Consider the following 24,291-nt stretch of genomic DNA (forward strand, 5'->3'; position numbering starts at 1 on the left):
AACATAAGCATAAAATCAAACGTGATGAAGCTAGCACAAAAAAGAAAAATATAATAAAAAATTTTAATAGAGAATGTAGAAAACCCAAATAAAATGTTACAGAGTTAACTGTAAATAGTGTGTACATCTGAATTCATAAAATAAAAATTTATTAAGAAAAGTGTTATAAGAAACTATTGCAGAAACTTATACTTTGGGTGAAAGAAGGCTTTTTATATAGCAACGAAACTCCAGAATCCAGAAAGAAGCAGAAAGATTTGAAAGCAGTGTTTTTAAAACTTCTTTATGAAAAATGGTACCATAAACTAAAGGTACCATAAACTAGCTTACACAGAAATGGAAGGCTGGGAAACAACATGACTTATGTCCATAAAAAGGGTAATATATAATAAGTGAAAAAATATATATATATATATATATATATATATAATGGCATATCAAATGTAGATAGTAAAGATAATATGTCAGATATATTGTCTTCACTTTAATACTCACTATAAAAAAAAGAATGACCACAATATATGAGTTCTATGAATTACAAAATAATGTTCATAGTAAAATTTAAAAATGAAAAGAAATTTCCCTCTATATGCAAGTTTGTATAAACAAAAGGGAACAAATCAGAAAGGTTACACAGTGATAACAGTGGCTACACAGGGCAGTGGCAGAGACTGCCATTATTAGTTTTATTTTAGACACGTTTATATTACTGAATAGACTGCATTGTGTACATATTACTTTTGTTATTTACGTGACAAATTTTCTAAAATTATATACTACCAGCTAGAATTTTCAAAAACCTAATCATTTTACCTATACCAAAAATACACATTATTTATCAACTGATTAATGTTTACATAAGATCACACACACACACACATATATATCCCTTAATTACAGATAGATGAAAATAAATACACTTGGATATAAACTTGAGAGATTTACTGCTGCCTCAAAAATCAGAAGGGAAAATCGAAAAAGAGAAATATATGAAATATAGAAAATACATAAATGACAAGATGTAAAGGGCACCCTCAGGGTAATGGTGAATACAGATCCCAAGATATCAGTTATATACTGGGGTAAAAGGAAAATCAATGCAGTCACTAAAGCAGTTTACAAAGCTCTGGAATAGACTTCTAAAACAGACTTCTTCTATTAAGTCTATTATTCTATAAGTCTATTCCAGAAGAAGTCTATTCCAGAATAAACTGAAGCTCCTGAGAAGTTAAAACTGACAACAGAATACAAGGAGATTTAAACAACTGGTGGAGAGTTTAAAGTACATCAGTAACACATATGGAAAACTAAGCAAAACAAAAACTAAAACAACTCCAAATAAAATGAAAGCTGAAGGAAAACAAAAAAAGTAAAAGTAATAATGTTTATGGCTTAGTTCAATCCTGAATATCATACACAGAAATAATAATAGAAACTGAGCATTCTGATTTAGTCAAAATGACGAAATTTTACATGCACACGCGCGCGTGTCCGTATGTGTGAGGAGAGCGCATTGTTCATATCCTATAAATAAGAAATTCAACAGGAAACGTGTAAACTAAGAATCACAGAAATACAAGCATGTATGTTTTCTTAAAGACATGGAATTCATGCCAAAAGTAGTAGATAAAATAACTGGAAGCTGTTACCATGGTGGGAGTAACGGTGCAGTGTGACTGTTGTTTATAGTGTATATAATTAGCTGGCTCTTTAAAATATGTGCAGGTATTAAACTAAAAGCAGTGAGATTTACAACTCAACATAAAGATACCTACCCAACTTGACCAAAAAATGACAATGTTACTGTAAATGACAGATGATTTTCCCATGAGAAATAGATAAAAACTTTAGAAGACATACATTCAGCACATTTTAAGCAAAGAAAATACGACTACCTGAAAATAAAGGTGAATTTTTAAACATAAAGTTTTGATTTTTTTTTTTTTTCAATAGCAGCAGTTTTCAACCTTTCTTATAGATCTTAATAGAGTGATCAACTCACCCTGGGACCAGTCTGTGGTTTAGCATTTAAAATCCTATATTCCAGAAAACTCCTTAGCCCTGGGTACACCAAGATGGCTGGTCACTCTAATCCTAACAAGCTCAAAAGTGTTTATTGATATAAAGCTACTATGCACAAGGCCTTTTTTTTGTACAATAGAATGAAAGAAATAGTGAAAATAAGCAACTTTTTGGAGACTGAGTTGGATGAGGGAAGAGTATAGAAAATTAAGGGAAAATTTTAGATTTTTAAGGTCAAATAAGGGAGCATACAGCTTCTTGTAGCAAACTGCTGTTACTTTTAGAAAAAAACACAAAAAAGGGCAAAAAGTGAAAAAAACTTGAAATTTTTGGTAAATCAAATTATAATGACAAAACATACAGTGTTTTCATCTTTCAAAAAAATAAAACCAATAATACCGTAATCAAAACACCATAAAGATCTGATATTAGAGGGAAAAAAAGATGTGGTCACGGAATAATGCAACTGCTTGATGGACTCAATGTTTTGAAATGACAAGGACATCAAAAATTAAAGCTGAAGAAAACATAAGTGAGAAACAAAAATAAATGAACAAATAATTTTTAAAACAACCAAATGAAGAAAGCAGTTTAATATCAAATGATAGTGAAATTTAGAAAAAAAATATTAGAATACTGACTAATAGGATTATGATCGGGAGAACAGGATAAAATAGGCAGAGGGGGATGGTTAGAACCTGGGGAAAACACCTATTTTGGAACAACGCTGGGAGCTTCTGACCACAGCGAACCCTCTCGGGCTCATGTAAGGTTCCTCTTAAGAATGTAACAGATACCACCTACTCCCCCTCAGGTTTCCCTCAGGAATTTGACACTCAAAATACCGAACTAAAAAAAGTAAACCATTCAACTTATGTTCTACGAGAGACAGTAAGTAGGCCCACAGTCTGACGCCTCACACAATGGAGTCGAGCCAATAAGGAATGGACAACCCAGCACCTAGAGTTATCAAGCCAGTAAGGGTACGGCCTGAGAAGGAACAGCAGGACCAAAACCTTAAAAAACAAAGACCCTTGCCTACATACAGTCCTGGGTATTGACCTTCAAATGCCTCCTTCCTGTAAAGAGAGCTTTCCTACTATTGTTACTTCGTTACACTCTAATAAACTTTGCCTGCTGCTCATTTTATTTTTCATCTCTTCATTCTTTGAAGCCGGGAGACAACAAAACCCAGGTAATGAGGTAATAACCCTGCTAAGAGTATTACAAATGAGAAGAAAATAAACAATACCGGAAGCAGTTACTCAGTTCCTATTTTTGCTTAATTCCTTTTATTCCCTTAGAATAAAAACACAATTGAAATTTCTGCTAATAAACCAGAGGTGCATTATTAGGGTAACCCAAGTAAAATGCCTTTTTTGTTGTTGTTAAATTATCTGGGTTACCAAAAACAAACAAACAGAAAGAATCAGTCTTGGATTCATGTATAAAAGAAACCCTCAGATCATCAGGTAGCCATGGCTAAGGCAGGAAAAGAGAAACTATATAGGAAATCAAATTTAATTCAAGAAAATAAAATAGTTTAAGAATTAAAAAAAATAAAAAAAATTAATTGAAAATGTTAATTGTACCTTAAAGAACCCTGCTTCAGGGCCACACCTGTCATATACATTCCTGGATTTACCTATCGCCATGATAATACCTTGCATGTTCGGTGTCATCATGATCTGTCACAAGGAATTTAAAGTAAGAGTTTTTGAATGGTTAACATAAAAGTAAAAAATAAAAACAAATTTCTTTACATGCAAGTTAAAAGTCCTTTGTTTTTTTACTATTTATAAATCAACCACTGCATATTTTATAGCAAATATGATCCAGTATGCACGTTAAGTATCTTTCAAAAGCATCCATACAGGGCCACAGCTAGCTCCATAGGGTGCCTTTGTGCAAACTGCACAGAGGCACCCTCTCTGAACTGAAGAATTTTAAAAAGGCACCTCCTCTTGACAAATTTAAAAAACGTGCTGCTCTCTGAGAACCACTTAGAACAAGCAACAGTTTTTATTTTAAAAAGTGCCTCTTCTTTAAGGTTTGAGCAGCTCAGCATGAGCTCAATTTCACTTCCACTTCTGCCTGTGGGCTGGGCACCCCTGCATAATTCTACAACCTAAATGTCTATAAGCTGCAGCCCTGTATCCACATGACTTTAAGTTCTGAGGTACATGCACTGTTAAACTGTCACTCCAATCAATTACAAAAACAAAACACAATGCATCTCTGCCAACAGCATAAGCATTTGCACAAAATATAGTGTTAAATGATTAATCACAATTGTACTTTTTTAAAATACCAGAAGGCTCACCCTAAAATAAGCACTCAGGTGCTTGATCAATAAATTAACATTTGTATTAAAAACATGCCAGTTTCCCTAACTTTCAAGCACCAACATGGTAATAAAATGGTTAACTGGAACAGTGTACTGCTATTAACTGGTAAATACTTAAGTGTTTCTTTGTTTTTATAATTTTTTATCATTCTTAGCTGTTTACATTTTAAAATACCTGCAAAATGAAACAACTCAAGGAACTAGGAAGCTATTGTATTAGCGCAATCAAGAGACTGCATCCGTAACCTTTGATTCATATAATGGTTTGATTATACACTCAGAGTCACAATATATCTAACATCTGCTTCAGAAAATCCTTCTGACCAGTTCCTATCTCACAAACCAGCTTCTCATTTTCCTCATGGCCCATGGTGTCTTACACTGGCACAGAAATATTAATGTCTTTGTGACACCTCTGATTTTGGTGATTAATTCCTATTTAACAGCTTAATTGTAACTTTGGAGTAAGCTGAAAAAGTTACTTGGAAAAAACTATTTAATATATATTAAATTCTCATCCATGCCAGTAAAAACTAATAAATGATAGAATTCAAGGTCTTCCCTGTGTTACTATTCAGAAACAGCTTCACTGGCCCTTCTCTCAAATATAAAAAAAAAGATCGAATGTAAGAGGTTTAAGAAAAAAGTGAAAAGCTGGGGGGATCTGATAGGATAAGGACAATAGCACATTTTCATCTGGAGTCTCAAGAACCATATTATAGAAAGCAAAACTGCCTCTTTATAATTTGGGAAACTAAGTAGATGAGAAAGAACTAAGAGTGAAGAGATAAAATGGAGTTGCCACAGTGTATAAAGCACTGGTAGGCATTGAGAAATGATGAATCACTCACTTCACATTCATATGGAGGTTGCAGAAACAAAAAGATCCACTATCTATTTTCAATCATGCTGTAGGATCTTTTGGCAGGAAATGGTGGGTTAAGTATTATAATACATAATTCAAGTGAAATAGGAAAAACTTATTTTTTAAATATTCAAATTTTTGCTACTCAATGAAACAAACCTTATTGATAGCCATCAATCTGAGAATAAACTGATCATATGTCTACATAAAGAATTAACTCTGGAAACATAAAATTATCCTTTTGACAAATTCCGTAAGCTTTCTAGTTAAACTTTCATTTGAAATTCAAAGTTGTTAGCAGTTGGTAAGGTAATTTCAGATCACGGGTGGGTAAGCTGTATGTTATGCAGCAATAGACATAAAGGTGAAGGTGCATGCATGCCCCAAGTATGTGTATTAAATAGCCAAACATAAGTAAGAACAGTGCAGACATCTATAACAAAGGTACCTCGTCATCATAACCCCCCTCCTTTGACTCAATCATGAATTTCCCTACATGAGGAATCGCCACCTCTACAATTTGCTGGTTAGAAGGTGGTTGGCTTGTGGTATTTTCAGGTTTCTGCAGAAAAAAATTATTAGTATGAACATTAGAAAAGAGAACAATGGAAGTAACAAGTGTTAAAGGGCAGAGATTCACGAATCTTTTAAAAACACCTGCATTTGCTTAGTATGAAATGACCACCTAACACTAACACTAAAAGTGAATGCATTAATCTAGTAATAATACAAGATCTATAGCTTTCCTTTTACATCTCAACCACTAAATTTTCTTTTTTTTTCCCACAAAGCATTTCTACAAGGATACCAAATCCTTAAAAATAATAAATACTAGAGGGGCACCTGGGTGGCGCAGTCGGTTAAGCATCCGACTTCAGCCAGGTCACGATCTCGCGGTCCGTGAGTTCGAGCCCCGCGTCAGGCTCTGGGCTGATGGCTCAGGGCCTGGAGCCTGTTTCCGATTCTGTGTCTCCCTCTCTCTCTGCCCCTCCCCCGTCATGCTCTGTCTCTCTCTGTCCCCAAAATAAATAAACGTTGAAAAAAAATTTTTTTTTTAAAAATAATAAATACTAGAGTTGTAGTTCCCACTGTTATCTATAAGTTATAGCTGAAGCTTTTGTTTTTTTAAATTCTAATAATTCCATAATCCTTTACTGATAACTTCATCAAAATAAGACATGACTTCCTCTGAACCCAGAGAATTTATAGGCTTTCTTTCTTACGGCTCTACCTTTCTAATAAGTAATTGTATATCCAATTAATATCCATACTCTACTGGGATTAACTCACTCTGTAAAGTCTATGAGAGTCTTGTACGATGTATTTATATAGAAGAGTCTAATGAATTCCTCCTTCTGAAAAAGCTGCTGACATCACTCCTTAACAACTCAATCAAATTTCTTTCTTTTTTTATTGTTTTACTTGGTAACAAATTCTATGAATTTCCCTAATCCACACTAATGGAGTAGAAGGCAGAGTGAAATCCAGAAAAGTCTACTCAAAGATCCTAATATGTTCATTCAAAATACTATGTGGGGGCACCTGGGAGGCTCAGTGGGTTAGGTGTCCAACTCTCGATTTCAGCTCAGGTTTCCAGCTGAGTGTGGAGACTGCTCAAACTTCTCTGTCTTCCTCTCCCTCTGCCTCTCCTCCTCTCAAACAAAACAAAAATCCCCCCCCCCACCCAAAAAAACCCAAAATACTGTCCAGATTTCACAAGGAACTTTCTATTACTGAATAAATTTATAATTAGCATATTTTCACTATTTATCATAAAGAAATTTCACAAGTACTTAAGTGCTCGAAAGTAGCTTAAGTCATTTCAATTTGCAGCTTTAGTTTTCTGAAGCAAAGGTAAACTTTAGTTTTGACATAAAATAAACAGAAAATTTCAATGAAAGCAATTAAGGGGGTTGTATTTCCTTTTGAAGGGGTTTTATTTCAATTTGGAATATAAGTAAATTTTATTTTATTTTTATTTTTTTACACTTACTTACTTTTGAGAGACAGAAAGAGACAGAGTGCAAGCAGGGAAGGGGCAGAGAGAGATAATGTGACACAGAGTCCAAAGCAGGCTCCGGGCTCTCAGCTGTCAGCACACAGCCCGACGCGGGGCTCGAACTCACAAACTGTGAGATCATGACGTGAGCTGAAGTCGGACACTTAACCGACTGAACCACCCAGGTGCCCCTAAGTAAATTTTAGAGATGAGAACATTTACTGACATGACCTCCTCTGAACCCAGAGAATTTATAGGTTTTCTTTCTTACGGCTCTACCTTTCTAATAAGTAAGTGTATATCCAATTAATATCCATACTCTACTGGGTTTAACTCACTCTGTAAAGTCTATGAGAGACTTGTATGATATATTTATATAGAAGAGTCTAATGAATTCTAAGAGTCTAAGTACATATGCAAAAAGAGTTTAAATAAAACAAAAACTAATGGCCAAGACTGATATTGTTCCTTTTAAAAGAAATGCTATTTTTAAACATAACACATCTAGAAAAGGTTTCCTCATTTTGAGTCCTCAACTTTTCAAGAGGAAATAACCAACCTGCATAGTTGTGATCACGAGAGATAATATTCAGCTAATGCAATACCTGATACACATTAGTGGTTCTATAATGACAAGTATTACCAATATTATATTATATTAAAGTGCTTATATTTGAATAGAATAACCCAATATTACTATCATACATACCTAGAGAGATATGCTTATTAGCCCATGACATTTAATTAAGGATTTTTAATCCGTTTAGCATATGAAAGAAGAATAATTGTGCTAGGTCTCTCTTCCTAAGAGTGAAATTTAAGCAGGTAAATTAGGCGATCTGTCTAGACACTGGTATAAAATTTCTCACAATCAAACTAATCTAAAACAATACTATTTTAAGAAGAAAGAATATAAAGGTAAGGCAAGTAGCAACTGGGAATATTACTTAGAATACTACTCCTTATAAAAAAACATATTGTCTTTGGAAAAAAAAAAAAAAACAGTTGCACTTAGGAAAAGATGTTTTATAAACCTTTTCAGTTACCACACAAGAGTTTCAACAGCATCATACTGACAAATAATATGGGTGCAAGTTGAAAAAGGGAAAAAACTTTGGGTGAATATAATAATTCTTTTGTATTATTCATCAAGTCTAGGTATCCTAAAGCACCATAAAATTTTTCCATATAAAGAATATGAGGGTTCATTAAAGTAAAGTACATGTGTATTTATCTTTTTCTACTATTGTCAGACCCTATAAAACACCTTAACAAAGGCTAAACTTGAAAGGAGTTAATAAGTTCTGCAGTTAATAGAAGTTCCAAAAATAATTAAAATACAAAGACTTTTCTTAATTGCCTGAAATCCATCAAGTGGATTTTTTAAAAAAGTGGTTTCTCATGAAAGGGCTTTTAGGAAGCTATATAACTACAATTTCCTTGGTCCCCTTAATATGCTCCTATCTTTTAACCTAGTAATTCAACAATGGGCAATGTATTCTAAAGAAATAAACTGAAATACAGAATAAGTTTCATTTGTAACAGCCTATTTGTAATAATGCAAAAGTAGAAACAAATATACAATGGGGGAATGGGTGTGTAAATAAGAATTTAATCACTCAATGGAATAACACCTAACCATTAAATGTTTTTCACTAAATTTTTAACATGGAGAAATGGTTATGTTACAGTGCTAAATATTAAAAGAAGACAAGGCAAGATACATACAAAATTTTACATGCAGTAGTACCTCAGAAAAAAAAAAAACATCCCAAACCTGTACATAAAAATAAGAACGAAAAAGAGCATACCAAAATATTAACAGTGATTATAGCTTTGAAAAGTGGGACTACAAAGACTGCTTTCTTAAAGTATACTTTTCTGTATTTTTCAAATTTCCTAAAATATTCCACTTAAAATTAAAGGCATTCTTATAAAAAGTAAGCAGTGTGAACACTTAGGAAACATCTCTCTATGGTTTCTAGGACTATGCTTTCCAGAGAATTCTTCAACTAAGATTGGAACTTAATATATTGTATATTTGTGAAATGGTTAGTATTTAAGCAACAAAAAGAAATTAACAGCTGCTTAGTACTTACACTACATGCTAGGCACCCTCAAAAAATAAACCTAACTAATCCCACAATCATGTCCATTTTATGTAAAAGCAAACAGGTTTAGAAAAATTAACCACCTTATTTAAGTTTGCCTACTTAGTGAGAATGAAAACCAATATTAAAAAACCCAGGACTATCTAATCCTAAAGTCTAAACACTCTTTTCATCTATACAATTTAGTTTCTAACACATGTATACCTTTAAATGAGAAAAACCAGGAGGTGGTTACTATGATCCTAAGCAACTAATCATGAGACCAAGAACAAAATCCTTCAGATAGCCATGATTAACATATTCCTAGACATGTTGCAGGATTTATACAAACAAATGGGGCCAACTGTTGGTACTACTGCCGAAGATAAGCCAAATGGAAAAATATTTACGCTAGCTCTCTATCATACTCTCTCAGTGCTATCCTCCTCTCTCAAGTAGAACGAAGCAGTAGGTTGTAGGCTTGTAAGATGATATCTGTATTAGTAACTTAATTTAATAAAGTAACAAAATTTAAGTGCTGGTTTCTGCAAATTTATGTTACACATGATTAGCCAAACTAAAAAAAATCGCCTTTCCCTATTAAGCTAAATACTACTTTTGGCTTTTTGATTACAGTTAAAAGGAGGATACTTATTAACTATAATGTAGGCTTTAACAAATAAAATTCCTAATTAGCAAAGGGCCAAGCAAATTACATTTTTATATCAGGCAAAAATATTTCTCCCTTGTATCTACTTCTCTGCCCTTTTTACCTCCCTACGTTTTCCTCTTCTACCAGGACCCAAGAAGTGAGACATCCCAGATCCATTACAAGAAGCATTTTCCAGGAGTGCTATAGAGTTAGCAGGGGTTCATCAAAGCTCATTTAGAATCTCCAGGGCATTTGCAAAATTTAGAATAATAATATTAAAAAAAAAAATCTATGTTAATACATTTTATAGCAAAATAATATATAGTAAAAAATTTTCAAACAGGGAATGAAATAAAAAAGTAATTTGATTATTTCATTTATCGAAACATAATTAACATACCTTATTAATTGAACATTTTGGTTAATCAAGGTCCTATCATATTAAAGACCTCATTGTAATTAGCAGGTTATTGCTGAGATTAAGTTCACTAAATAGAAAATTGTGTGTTGAAAAATTATATGCCCTGTTCCCGTTACTTCTCTTGGAGGCTAATCTACAAATACTAAAATTAGCTATCATGAAACCTGCATTACAGCTGCTTCGCTCACTTATTAAAAAAATAAGTAACTACAACAACCGAACGTTTTTGTAGTAGAAAATTCTTGAAATAACATCTCTCAGAATGTCATATTTACTGAAAACACAGTATAATACCAGTGTACTCAATTTATTGTTATAAGAAGACATACTTGAGAGCCACAATACAGGAGAGTTATAATGACAATTTTGTATAGGACACTACTGAAATATGCATAAGCCACATTGCAATATCACATTTATCCTGCTAATAATACTCTAACCTAGAATATCTAGTACTTTACTATTAAACATATTCCGTGAAACAATGAAAATTATTACCTTACATTCCCAACTATTTCAATGTATGAAGTCCAAAGATGGAGGGAGGGGTGAGGGAAAAAAAGAAATAATGCTAAATTTTATACTTTTCTTTTTAAGTTCCAAATCAAATGATCAACAGTCTATAATTATGATTTTTTGTAATTCTCTAAAAGGAAGACAGAAATTTAGTTAAAAAAAAAGCTATTTAGAAAATTACAGCTTTAGGGGGGCTTGGTGGCTCAGTCAGTTAAGCATCCAACTCTTGGATTACAGATCAGGTCATGATCTCACAGTTCTTGAGGCTCTGGAGAGCCACGTTGGGCTCTGTGCTGACAGTGTGGGGCTGTGGGGCCTGCTTGGGATTCTCTCTCTCTCTTTCTCTCTCTCTCTCTCTCTCTGCACCTCCCCGCTTTCTCTCTCCCTCAAAATAAACAAATAAGCTTAAAAAAATCTTTAATAAAACAAAATTACAGGTGAGGAAAATACAGCCTAGGGGGTTAGGTACCACCCACAGCCCTTGATCCCTTTAAGGGCAGAGTTGCCCTCTGGCCTCCTTTCTCCTGACTCCCATGCAGGAAGCTCTCCATTACACTGCAGGAAATGTCATGAAGATGGCCATGTTCAGAGAGCTAAAAGAAAAGTTCTTACCGACTGCAAAACTGTTTCAGGACTTTTATCTTCATGCTCATGTGATGCCTTGGTAATTATTCGAATAGTTTCTTCTTTCAAGTGCTTTGAGAAATCACTTCTTGATGGCTGCTCTAGATATTCTGCTTCTCCTGCTTGTGCTTCATAAGAAAAGAATCAGTTGTATATCTAATACAAGTCACAGAGAGCCTGTACTAAGATGAATCTGTTATTTATTTCTAATTCAAAGTTATACAGTAATTAATTTTTCTTTTATTTAATGTATCACTAAACATATAGCACCTACCCCAGAATTTATAACCTCTCCAAATTCAGGTTGAAGAGTAGTCAATGACTAGAGAAAATACTCATTGTATCATAGTCTATGGTTAGAAATTCATAGCAATCTCATTTTGGAAAATCAGTAACATTCTACCAAAAAGAAAAAAAAAGCGGGGAGTGGGGGGAGGGGGTTGGGATTTAGTTTATATAACAATCCTGGTCTGAATTTCCATAGGAAACACAGCTGTTTCTCTGGCCACAGAATCCTTTCTCACACCTGACAAAACCCTAACCTTGAATGAACCCTACCTGCTATCTTTTCTGAACCTGTCCTGGTAACTGAGTGTTGTCATAGGAAAAACCATCACAACCTAGCAAACTGAAATTAATATAAAATCAAGACTTCAAGGGGTGCCTGGGTGGCTCAGTCAGTTAAGCGTCTGACTTTGTCTCAGGTCGTGATGTCGCAATTTGTGGGTTCGGGCCCCACGTTGGGCTCTGTGCTGACAGCTGTCTCCCTCTATCTCTGCCCTTCCCCAGCTCATGCTCTATCTCTCAAAAATGAATAAATATTAAAAAAAAAAAAGACTTTAAATGTTATCCCTGTGAAGAACTCTCAAAGTTTTATCTATCATCTAGGTTCTGAGCCCCAAATCCACCAATGCAGTAATGTACTCTGAATATCCACAAAGTGCTTCATGTAAGTGGGTCTCTGCCTCTCTCTCCAACAGAACTTTGTGACTTTTGCTCTCTGTTCAAAAAGGGAGTTTAATACACCAAAGAGGTTTTCCTTTCAACCTTCAGATCTTTCCACATTTTCTTCCCTCTGCCTGTACATTCACCCACTCTCCACTCTCACTCCTGCATCTAAGAACGTGTATGTGTCTTTTTGTTTAAATACCACTTCAAGTATTCCTGATTACACCACTTCTAGAGCTGGGTGTCTCAGCTTTGGCACCTATTACATTGTGGTTCACTGTGATTCTTTGGTGCGAAGGGTTGTCCTGTGCACTGTGGCATCTAGATGCATCTAGATGGCATGTAGATCTACTGTGCACCATGACATCTACCCACTGGATGCAAATGGCACGGTCCTTCCAGGTGTGACAACCAGAAATGTCTTCAGTTTGTCAAATGTTCCCTGGGGGGCAAAGTCACTCTCAAATGAGAACCACTGTTCTCAAGTAACTTACTCTTTCTTTCAGTAGCACTTTACCGCAATTATGACTTAATTACTACTGTTCTCATTTCAAGCCCATATACCCTGCTAGACCCTGAGAATCTCAAGAGGAGAGATACTATCTCATTTTTGTATTGCTATTTCTTCAAAACCTAGCATAAAAAGCATACAATACCTTAATGGAACAAATGAATTAATAAGTAATGGATACAAGGAGTATCCTTCTATACAAAGATGCAAGGAGTATACAAGAAAGTACACTAAAATGTTCTACAATGTTACTCAGATCGGTTAAGTGAGCCCTTCCTCAACCAACTGGTGGGACACAATAGGGCTACTGTCATCCTTTCCAATATTTGATTAAAAAAAAACTCTCAAAATGAAATATTATTCAAAAAGAAATACTATAATTTCAACATATATGCATGGTACTCCATCCATCCAATACATTTTAATTAAGCATTTAACTATGTGCCAGGCACTAGGCTAGACAGTGAGACTCAAAGTGTGAACAAAGCAGCCAGTCTGTCCTCTCATGAAGTTTAGAGTCAGCTCTGGAGAAAGTCATTAATCAAAAGAATCACACATATGAACTGTGACAATATTACAATACATTCTAGGAATAAAATGGGGGAGTGATAACTTAGATTATGGAATATGAAATAAACTTTTCAGCTTAAGGATAATGGGTTGATCATCCCATTCCTTGATGGAAGGATGATCTGAAAGAAGGTCAGTGTGGCTGGGCTACAGTATAATAGGAGATATATGGCAGAGAGGACAAAGGCAAAAATCGTAAGGGCCTTCAAGTCTAATAAAAGTTTTAAGAATAAAAGTAAGTGAATAAATGTTTTAAATATAATGGCAATGCGGCAAGTTTAAAAAAAATAATCCTGGCTACAATGTGAAGAGTGGATAAGAGAGGAAAGTAAAACTAGAAAGTAAAACCAGAAGTACTAGAAGGTACCAGAGCAATAAGAGCAAGAGATGACGGTGTTTCTGGACAACAGAGACAGAGAGAACTGGTAAACTGAAGATGTATTTTGGACATAAAGGTTGGAGGCGGAAGATGACTCTAAGTTCCTGGCAGAAGGAACCAGGCTGATATAGGTGAAATGACACTACGACAAGGAAAACTACAGGAAGGAATGCTTACAATGTGTGTGACAGAAGGGAAGTTTAAAGAAGTCAAATAAATATTTGACTATTTCTGCATCTCCTGACCTTGCACTGCAATGTTCTTTCAGTGCCCTGTATGATGGATAAGGTAAAGAAAATCTTAGGGTATATCTCCAGCTGAGAGGAGGATGCAGTGAGGGCCATGAAATCCACCTGCTCTGACACTGGTCTAAAGTGAAACATGGACAGTCTACACAAAATAAGTTGTTAAAAACAAAAGTACTTTTATGTGATCAACGTAGTCAAATATATCTTAGGTCCCCAGGGTCAAGATTTCCTTCCATATAGGGATTTGAGTTCAAAAACCTTATGAATAATGATGAATGATCTTGCCTAAATATCACATAGTACTATTTCTTCTAGAATTTATCCTCGTCTACGTATCTTCCAGGGAACTTACATTTGAGTGGCACTGTAGTAACAGTAGATGAACCTATAAGGATTTGACATCCAGGAGTTTGGAAACAAAAACCCAAACTTCATCCAGTATGTTTGATCCTCTGCCATTTTACAGTACTGTGCTAGATATCAGCAATGAAAAAGAAAGTTGACCTAAAATTCACTCACTTTAAGGAACTCTCAATAAAATCAGATTAATATATACCCCATTACAATACAAAGTATTAAATGCAATAACAGAGTTATGCACGAGGTTCTATAGAAACACTGTGGGCCCAATACACACACTTGGGATGATGCTGCATGTTAAGAAAGATTTCCTAGAAGAAATGCCAAATGAGCTGAATCTTGAAGGATTTGTAGAGCAGATTATCCTGGGAGATGAGAAAGAAGATTCCAGGTTGAAGGACTAGCATAAGCAAAGCCACTGTAAGAACAGATAAAAGATTAATAAAATCCTTGCTATTAATGAACCTTTACATTGGTAAACAAATCAAAATATAGGTACAACTTAAATGTGGTAGTGAGAGTAGTTGGTATTAAGAGGAAGAAAGGTAATTATTGCTACAGATATAACATTAGGGGGATTCATAGACTTTGGGATATGAGGAAAGCCTTGAAGAATGGGCAAAATTTCAAGAATACTGACTCTCAGACGATATTTTTTAAATGAAGGATACTTCATAAGAAATGCCATGATAAGAAAGTTCCCCTCAAGCAAAAGTAATGGGAAATAATCTGTTTATATGAAACAAAGTATTCACAGAGAAACAGATGTGGAAGAATTACAAGGCAGTCAAATACAGGGTCCTTATAAAAAAGCAGAAAGGTTTTGGCTTTGTTTTGTCAAACCAGAAGAATAAAAAACATGTTTCCTAGCATAACCAAAATGAGGAAAATTAGAAATTCTTTCACTACCCAGAGATAAGTGCTATTAATATTTTAGTTTATATATTTTCAGACTTTACTTACCCATATTTTATAAACAAAAGGAATTATTCTGAATATACTGCTTTTAGCGTAACGTAACAAACATTTTTTTGTGTCAATATAATGTTCAGTGGTTATATCGTATGGAGGGTTCATACCACTCATATTTCACCTACTGCACATACAGGCAATTTCCACTTCGTTGTTAAAAACAACAAGACAAAGAGTTTGGCTTTGTGTGTATGTAAATACATACAATGCTTTTTGTTCTTCCTGTAACTCTACAAAAGCGTCCTCACAGCTGGCCTGTATAAATGGTAGGAACTCAATTAATAGAGACCACGTTGTTTTCTTTATCTGTGTTCTGACACTTTATATACTAATTGGTCCCTCAGTTTAATATTATTGCTCAGACTTCAATTTGGAATACAACTGGTGATTACCAGTTCTCTATAGAGGTATATAATATCCCTGTACCCAAAGTATCTCTCAAATCGTGTATTTGTCTTGTGGGTACTTCACTGAGATTTTTAAATGGTTATCCTCCACATAACAGATTTTCTACTCGTGCTCTATGTTCAAAATGTAGGGGCTTCACTCACCTTTTCAGACATTAGAGAAGGCCCAACACTCTAAGAGTACTCTAAGCCTGTTCCTTTGGTCCACCTTCACAGTGAGTAAGGGATTGGGAAGGCTTGGGAGTATTCTGTTTATGTGTATTTCCTGGTTATCCTCTTCAAATTTTTAACAGGAGAGTTAACTTGATAACCAATTGGCTTTCTGTTACAGCATAAGGATCTGCTTTTTTTTTTTTTCAACGTTTTTTATTTATTTTTGGGACAGAGAGAGACAGAGCATGAACAGGGGAGGGGCAGAGAGAGAGGGAGACACAGAATCGGAAAGAGGCTCCAGGCTCCGAGCCATCAGCCCAGAGCCTGACGCGGGTCTCGAACTCACGGACCGTGAGATCGTGACCTGGCTGATGTCGGACGCTTAACCGACTGCGCCACCCAGGCGCCCCAAGGATCTGCTCTTAAATCACTACTAAAAAAAAAAAAGGAGCAACATCTCATATCTTTCAGAAATATTTAATAGGGGCTCCTGGTGGCTCTCTGTTGGTCAGGCATCCAACTCTTGATCTTGGCTCAGTTCATGATCTCATGGTTTGTGAAACTGAGCCTCACGTTGGGCTCTACCCTAAGAACATGGAGCCTGCTTGGAATTCTCCCTCTCCCTCTCCCTCTACCCCTCCCTGCTCACGTGAGCACATGTGCTCTCTCTCAAAATGAACTTAAAAAATATTTTTAAAAAAAGAAATATTTAATACCTTGACTTACTGATGAGTGACTTACTTATTACATTCACACTTAGAAAAATATTTAAAGAAGATTATTTCAAAGATATGCAGACCATTTCTAGAAATGTATTTAAAATCATGGGGCGCCTGGGTGGCGCAGTGGGTTAAGCGTCCGACTTCAGCCAGGTCACGATCTCGCGGTCCGGGAGTTCGAGCCCCGCGTCAGGCTCTGGGCTGATGGCTCAGAGCCTGGAGCCTGCTTCCGATTCTGTGTCTCCCTCTCTCTCTGCCCCTCCCCCGTTCATGCTCTGTCTCTGTCCCAAAAATACATAAACGTTGAAAAAAATAATTTAAAAAAAAATTAAAAAAAAAAAAATAAAATAAAATCAATGATTCCCCCAAAGCAGGCTATAAAGAGCCATGGTAGGCTGGTTGCATAGAATCACCAGACAAACTTTTAAGACTTCAAATTCCTGGGAGCTACCACAAACAAAATCATGGGAAGGTGGGGGGTAGAGGCTTAGAAACCAAAATTAAATCTAAAATTTACCTAGGACAGAGCTACATCTGTACCACACATTTTTAGCCTGCTTCTCTAATGTATGATTTCTTGGGCTTTACTTTAAAAATGCTAGTATTCCCATACAATGAGTATCACGTGTAGGAAACTCATTATTGGAATCTCTACAGGAAATGAATTCAATTCAGAAAACATTCAAGGGTCACCTACCATATGTCATTTATTACGCTAGATTCTGGAGCTATAACTAAGAAAATCACTCAGTCCCTGTTTTAAGGGAACTTGAGAATAATGAGGATATTGTTCATTCTACCAGGTCTTACTCTCAGAAACCAGCTGTACTTTCCTGAAATATCGGCTTGTTTCTACTTGTAGACTGTATCTGTAGAAAAGTCCCAGAGTGATTTCTACATGCTACCTCTAGGTAAATTTATGAAATGCTATGGAATGCAATTCATACCAATATCAACCATTACCACCTTAATTTTTCTACCTTTAAAAAAAAATCTGGATATGCTATACAGGTTGTTAAAGAAGTCCTTACTAAGTCCTTAATAAGTACTTGAAGATAGGAGAAACACAAGTAAAAGTGCAAAGCTCTTTTCTCCTTCCAAATAATTTCTCTGTTTTATAAATACAGCCTGGAGCCATACTGTTTAACCAAGGGTACGGTCTCAGAAATATCTGAAGGTCTTTTTAAAAATATATATTCTCGACTCTTCCTTCAGAGATTCTGATCCCAGTTAAGTCTTAGGTGATCTTACTTAGGTGCAATGTGCTGTTTATACTCAAGAAAACTTCCCAGCTACTTCTGACATATATACTTATAGTCATGAACTACTGAATAGATCTCTAAATGTAAGTGTTCAGGCAAGTTTTTCTTTGCAGTAAGCAGGTTTAAGGAGGTAGCATGAAAAGGACAAAATAATTTTTGGTCCCATCATTTATTACTAGTTTCATCAGTAAAACAAGGAATAGTACTAGAGAAGAGAGGTCTATGGATTTCTTGGTCACTGTGTTAGCAGGACAAATACTCATTTCATTAATACTATATAAATTAATACTCTTCTTTGGAATATCACTTAGAAGAAATAGGATTTTAATAGCTTTTACAGTACAGCTTTATTGCGAAGATTTGCAAGGAGAAAAGAAAAATCACTATGAACAAGACTTCCTTGTATTACTTCCACTAGTCACTCATAATTTTAGTGTCCACCTGAGAGATTTAAATACAGGTTCTCTTTGATATGTTGAAAATATACCAAATTGAGTAATTACTTTGGAAACTGTGAAGAGAAATAAGATGGCATGGGCATTAAAGTAAAATTTCTCTACTAATGATAGGAGAGATAAGTGGTTCTAATAAACATGAATGAGCCCCCTTATTCAATTGTGATATGTTAAATTACCCTGCAAAAGAGGATGGACTTCTTAACAGGATATGTAAAATAATAGTAATAAAAACCAATAGAAACAATAATAGAAACAATAATCTCACTCCCCAAATTTACAGACTTAGCACATTCTATTCCTAACTCAAACTGTGTATTTTCAGCAATTCTCTATAGAGAACTCAATGTTTCCAATTGCAGCAGTACTGCCACAGCTTTCTAAAAACCCAATCCGGAAGATAATTACCATAATAGTTATATGTAAACTGACCATTTGTGTCTCTTTATATTTTAGTTATTCTGATCCCTCTCAGAAATACATCTGCATTCTCATATTTTTTTAATACTAAAAAGAGAGACAGGAAAATATATGCCCAATACCTACTAGTATTTTTTGAAATTATTAAACAGCATTTAAAGTATATGGTGGGGATATTCGCCAGGATAAAGGGTATGGGGCATGTAAATGTGGCCTTTTATACAGAGAGAATGTAAATGGTAGAGCAAAGTCAGACAGGAATATTAATGGAGAAAATGTATTAGTTTAAACAGAAATAAAATGTATTAAGTCTGTAAATTTAGTCTTGTGAGAGACAAGACAAAGAGGAGACTGTATAGCATTTAATATTTTGGTGCCACAAAATACAGGTGAGCCAAGAACAGAGTTAGAGCTTAACCAATGAATGCATTCACCTTAACATCTGAGTACTTAGGTACCACCATCACTTATGCCAATTAGGCAGCCACATTCTCCCACTAATAACAGCCATGTGGAAAAGGTGTGCAGAAAAGCTAATGGAGGTATAACAAAGTAGCTCCACTGGAGTCAGTTCCAGGGAGAAGTTTGGGAAGGATATGTATAGAAGACAAGGGGTGGTAAGGGATGAAATCACAAGGGGATGGAATTGGTTCTAAAATGAAAGGAACTATAATGTATACACTATGATTCGAGCACAGAAACCTCTTGATATCTACTGATTTCATTTCCTACTGAAGTAGACAAAGTCACTAAAATGAAACTGATTTATTGTGAAACCACAGACCTTCATGTGGCCTACACGGTGGCTCTTACAGTATGAAAAGAAATACAGTCCTGCATCATGGTAGAGCTTACCACATTGCAAAGTGGTATTGGTATAATACCATTATCTTGGTTTTTTAAAACTTCTGAATCAATGCCTATTAACGTCAAGATCAAGGACTCAACTATTCAATTTATATGAAAACAAGTTAACAAGTCCGGACAGATCTGTATCTGCCTACATAATTCATAATATCATATTGTGGTACTGTACATCTTCCATTAAGAGAGTAATTTCTTCTAAAGTTCAAATGATAATGCTGAAATTCAGTTAAGTAATCTGTATGGAAATCTATCTGTAAAAGATGAAATTAAACACTTAAAATGCGTTCTTAAAAACTAAACGCAAAACATGTACATGTTGCATAAAAAGGTCATTTGAAAAGATCCACTGAGAATTATAAAGAAATGAGACAAATGAGTTTGACAAAAATATCTGCATTTATGTCTTCTGATTTCTCCAACTACTACAGAGAAATAGCACATTTTCACAGTAGAAAATATGTTGCCTTAAAATATATTAACTCTGTGATGATGAAAGTAATCTTTAAAAAAAAATCAGAAGACATTTTATTTTCAACTTTGCTAGAATCATGTTTACTTTTTTACTGCGTTTACTCTGAATATTTTATTAATTTCTTCAACTAATAACTTTAGAATATTTTTAAATATTTATATTTTTATACATTGACCTCTATTTTATGGGTCTATACACATTTTAACTTAAAATAATTAGATACTCAGTTTCAGCTAATTTTTTGTTTGTAATTTTAAAAATTCTGAAAAAGGGGTGCCTGAGTGGCTCAGTCAAACATCTGACTCTTGGTATTGGCTGGCTCGGGTCATGATCCCACAGTTTGTGGGTTCGAGTCCCATGTCAGATTCTGCACTGACAGCGTGGAACCTGCTTGGGGTTCTCTCTATCCCTCTCTCTCTGTGTCCCCCCACCACTCTCTCTCTCTCAAAGTAAATAAATAAACTTTAAAAATAAATAAAATAAAAATAAAAATTCTGAAAAAACTCGATTGCTCTATAATAGTGTAATTACACAAAATATATATAGATATACCAATAGTGTTATTTTGTCCAAGTGGGAAATTACTAGAGTTCATGCTCCTGATAGCTGTAGTGAATGAAAAGGCATGGATTACTTATCTGTTTCATAGCTTTTCTATGCTTCTGGCCAAAGGTCAAGCCCAATCTAAGTACATGGTTGTAGGTAAAGAAAGGGCTAGAAGAATCATCTCATATATGATGTGTGTGTATATATGTGTATACAGTGCTGCCTGGCAAAGGGGTTTAGCTAAACTGTTACCTGTGGTTATCTCTGAGTAATGGAATTTCAGTTGATTTTTACTGGCTTCTTTCTTCATACTTTAAGATAATTAGAGTTTTCTTTTGAAAAGAACGTATCTTATTATTATAATAAAATATCAGTAATAAATATATTGATAATAAAATACATTTCAGTAAAACTATACTAACCTGTTGTTACAGAAGACTCTGACTCCCTCAACTTCTGAGATGTTAGAAGTTTTTCCTGCAAAGCTTTCTGGGCAAGTTGTGCATCCCATTCTTCTAGTTCTTTTTCAAATCGCTGGTTGTCTTCCTCAACAAAATCTCTTAAATCCGGTGGTAATGTTTCAATTCCAACAAGAGCCTGCCCAGTTTCTTTATTTAACTCCTCTGAAAATCATATTTCAAAAACTAATATAAAATGAAGAATTAAAGGAAGTGCAAAACTCAAAATAGGATGCATTTCAAATGGGATTTAAAGTATGAATTATTACCATTTAGGAAATCAATATTAAAAATTGAAAGAACACTCAAACAAATGTTTGGAAAAACAATGATGCAAACATCTGATAATCCATTATGGAAATATTTTCAGCTTTTTCTTTTTAAAGAGTAAAAAAATGGAACAAGATATAAAGTCAAAATCATCTACTACTCAAACATTGACATAGTACTACTTTTTCTGTTGTAAGAAAATACTAGATGTTTGACTATTTATGAAATAAAAATTATCACAAAATGAGAATAACTCATAACCTTATTAAGCTCAAAATAGAACTACAATTCTTTTTCACCTAAAGCAGTTAAGTACAGCAATATACTTACATGCAATTTGAAAACTAATCAATATAGCAAGATATTTAAAAACCACTATGTAAGTCGTATTTAAAAGTTATTGAACCACAAAATATATTTCAGCTTTCAGTTGTAAGTAGACTGCCTAGCTAGTGTTGGAAAGTTGATTATATTGGTTTCAACAAACCTTTTAAGTTACTCCTATACGCAAAGCCTATGTTAGAATATAAGAAATAAAACTATTAAGACATTGTATGACATGGCCCCTGATTCTAAGCAGATCAGAGTGAAGTGGAAAAGGCATGTCAACATACAATTCCAAAACATGTAAAAGTACCTGACCGAGGTATGCTATGAAAGCACAAGGAGAGATATTTTTTGGTAGAGGTCAAAAAAAGAAAAAAAAAAATTGGCAGAGCAAGTGACACTTGAATTGAATCTTGACAGATGAGCAGAAATTAGACAAAGAATAAAAAATAAGAACATTACTGCCAAAAAATAAAAATAAAAATAAATAGTGATATAAATGTGTGAAATCATTTGGTGTAAAGACAACACAACAAGCAGTTCGAATATCAGTAAAGTATATAAAATTTGAAATGGACAATGATTATAAATGAAGCTTGAGAGAGAACCAGAGGCCAACAAAGGCCTTACATATTAGGTTAAGGAGCTTAAATATGAGTCAATATATGATGTGATCCTTAAAGGGATGTTAGCAAGGAGAAACAGGTCAGATTTACATTTTATAGTAGTTACTAAATAGTTAACTGTGAATACAAAATATATTCCAATTGTCAGCCTTGATCACATTACTTTTCAATTCCAGTTTCTCATTTACAACAGGCCAACTGCATTTGCTAATGATATCCAATCACCCTCTGAGTCAATTACTTAACTGATCATACTAGAGACTGGAGTCACATAAAAAGGCTACTTATTTAAAAATATAGACCACCCTAGGGGCGCCTGGGTGGCTCAGTCGGTTGAGCAGCCGACTTCGGCTCAGGTCATGATCTCGCGGTTTGTGAGTTCGAGCCCCGCATTGGGCTCTGTGCTGACAGCTTGGAGCCTGGAGCCTGCTTCGGATTCTGTGTCTCCTCCTCTCTGCCCCTCCCCTGCTCATGCTCCATCTCTCTGTCTCTCAATAATAAATAAACATTAAAAAAAAATAATAAAAATGAAAAAATATATAGACCACCCTATATATTTCATGTTCTTACCTTTTATTAAGAATTGTGCCTTATCATTTATGTACATTAAACAGTATGCACTGGCATTTCTATAACCACCAAAAGAGTCCCTCACTAGCTCTTCCCATGATGATTTTGTCACAGCAATATCATTGTACTTCATCCACCTATTTTCACGATGATCAAAAATGTATGCCCAGTAGTGCCCGGCATTAGCTTGACCTTCATGAACTAAAACAGCATGTAAGCGGTAAGGAACCTAAATGTGAAAATAGAAGAGTTTAATCACAATTAAGTACGCTATTAACACAACATTCCATGAAACCCATAAACTATCTGAATGGAGAATACCACAGAAGAATATGTTTTTAACAAAACTGTGATTAAAATTTTGAAAAAAATTAAACTATGAAAGAAAAAAGGGGAAAATAAGTAAGCTAAAGACATGTAAAGCATGTGTATAAATAGGATTTTCAAAACTTTGAAATGTATTTCCTTCAAATAAAGAACTTATGATGAATATTTTTTATATAGTGTAATCTGGCTAAATCTTCACAATTATAAATTGATGACTGAATTAACAACATGGCCTACATAACGTATACCAAAAGTTAAAATGTAACTGAGCCCTATATTCTTCCCCCACAATCTGAACATCCTTAACGATCATATAATTTCTCCTTTCTACTTTTTTTAAATACTAAGACCTTCCAAAAAATTTTGCTAGGTTTTATTGTAAAATAATCAAGAGAATAAACAACAAATATAGTATGAGAATACAACTCAATGTGGGAAATATTAATATGGAATCTTTAAGATCAGCAATTTTGTAACAAAATATATAAGGAGAAGTAGGTTAAGAATTAGGTTAATAATATAAATAAAAATATGTAAATAATTGATAGCATTTACCAACTCAAAATTTAACTTACTTGGATCATAGATTTGTCAGAGTACATTAGTTCAATTGTTCGATGGATTCTTGATATGCTTTCCTGCAAATCTAAGGATAGAAGATGTGATTTAATGATTAAATCAAGTACGTCTCTACCAGACATGAGATAGGGACTAATGGTTTTCCTTCCAATATGTTAGAGAAATAAAGAAAAATTCTTAAAACTATGCTTAAGACCATCACTATTTGGAGTCTGTATAAGATGAAATACAGTTCTCGTTACTAAAAGATATAGCATGAATGTAGAATTAAAAACCAAACAAGTATGGTTCACTTGCAAAATGTGCCAA

General features: G+C 34.5%; 1 protein-coding gene across 5 annotated transcripts in view; it reads right to left on the reverse strand.

Moving 5' to 3' along the window:
* USP25 (ubiquitin specific peptidase 25) overlaps positions 1–24,291 on the reverse strand; it is a 129,923-nt gene that overhangs the window by 29,037 nt on the left and 76,595 nt on the right. For 3 of the 5 annotated variants that reach the window (XM_040484155.1, XM_040484156.1, XM_040484158.1), the window contains 6 exons: positions 23,979–24,049; positions 23,077–23,305; positions 21,248–21,448; positions 11,525–11,664; positions 5,683–5,796; positions 3,615–3,710 (listed from right to left, as the gene is read on the reverse strand). In XM_040484155.1, the coding sequence (XP_040340089.1) occupies positions 3,615–3,710; positions 5,683–5,796; positions 11,525–11,664; positions 21,248–21,448; positions 23,077–23,305; positions 23,979–24,049 (851 nt within the window). The remainder of the gene's footprint in view (positions 1–3,614; positions 3,711–5,682; positions 5,797–11,524; positions 11,665–21,247; positions 21,449–23,076; positions 23,306–23,978; positions 24,050–24,291) is intronic. The other 2 variants (XM_040484157.1, XM_040484159.1) reach the window with 1 other exon arrangement.

Source organism: Herpailurus yagouaroundi, unplaced genomic scaffold (assembly GCF_014898765.1).
Source record: "Herpailurus yagouaroundi ecotype Mexico unplaced genomic scaffold, PumYag 162, whole genome shotgun sequence".
Taxonomy (NCBI): domain Eukaryota; kingdom Metazoa; phylum Chordata; class Mammalia; order Carnivora; family Felidae; genus Herpailurus; species Herpailurus yagouaroundi.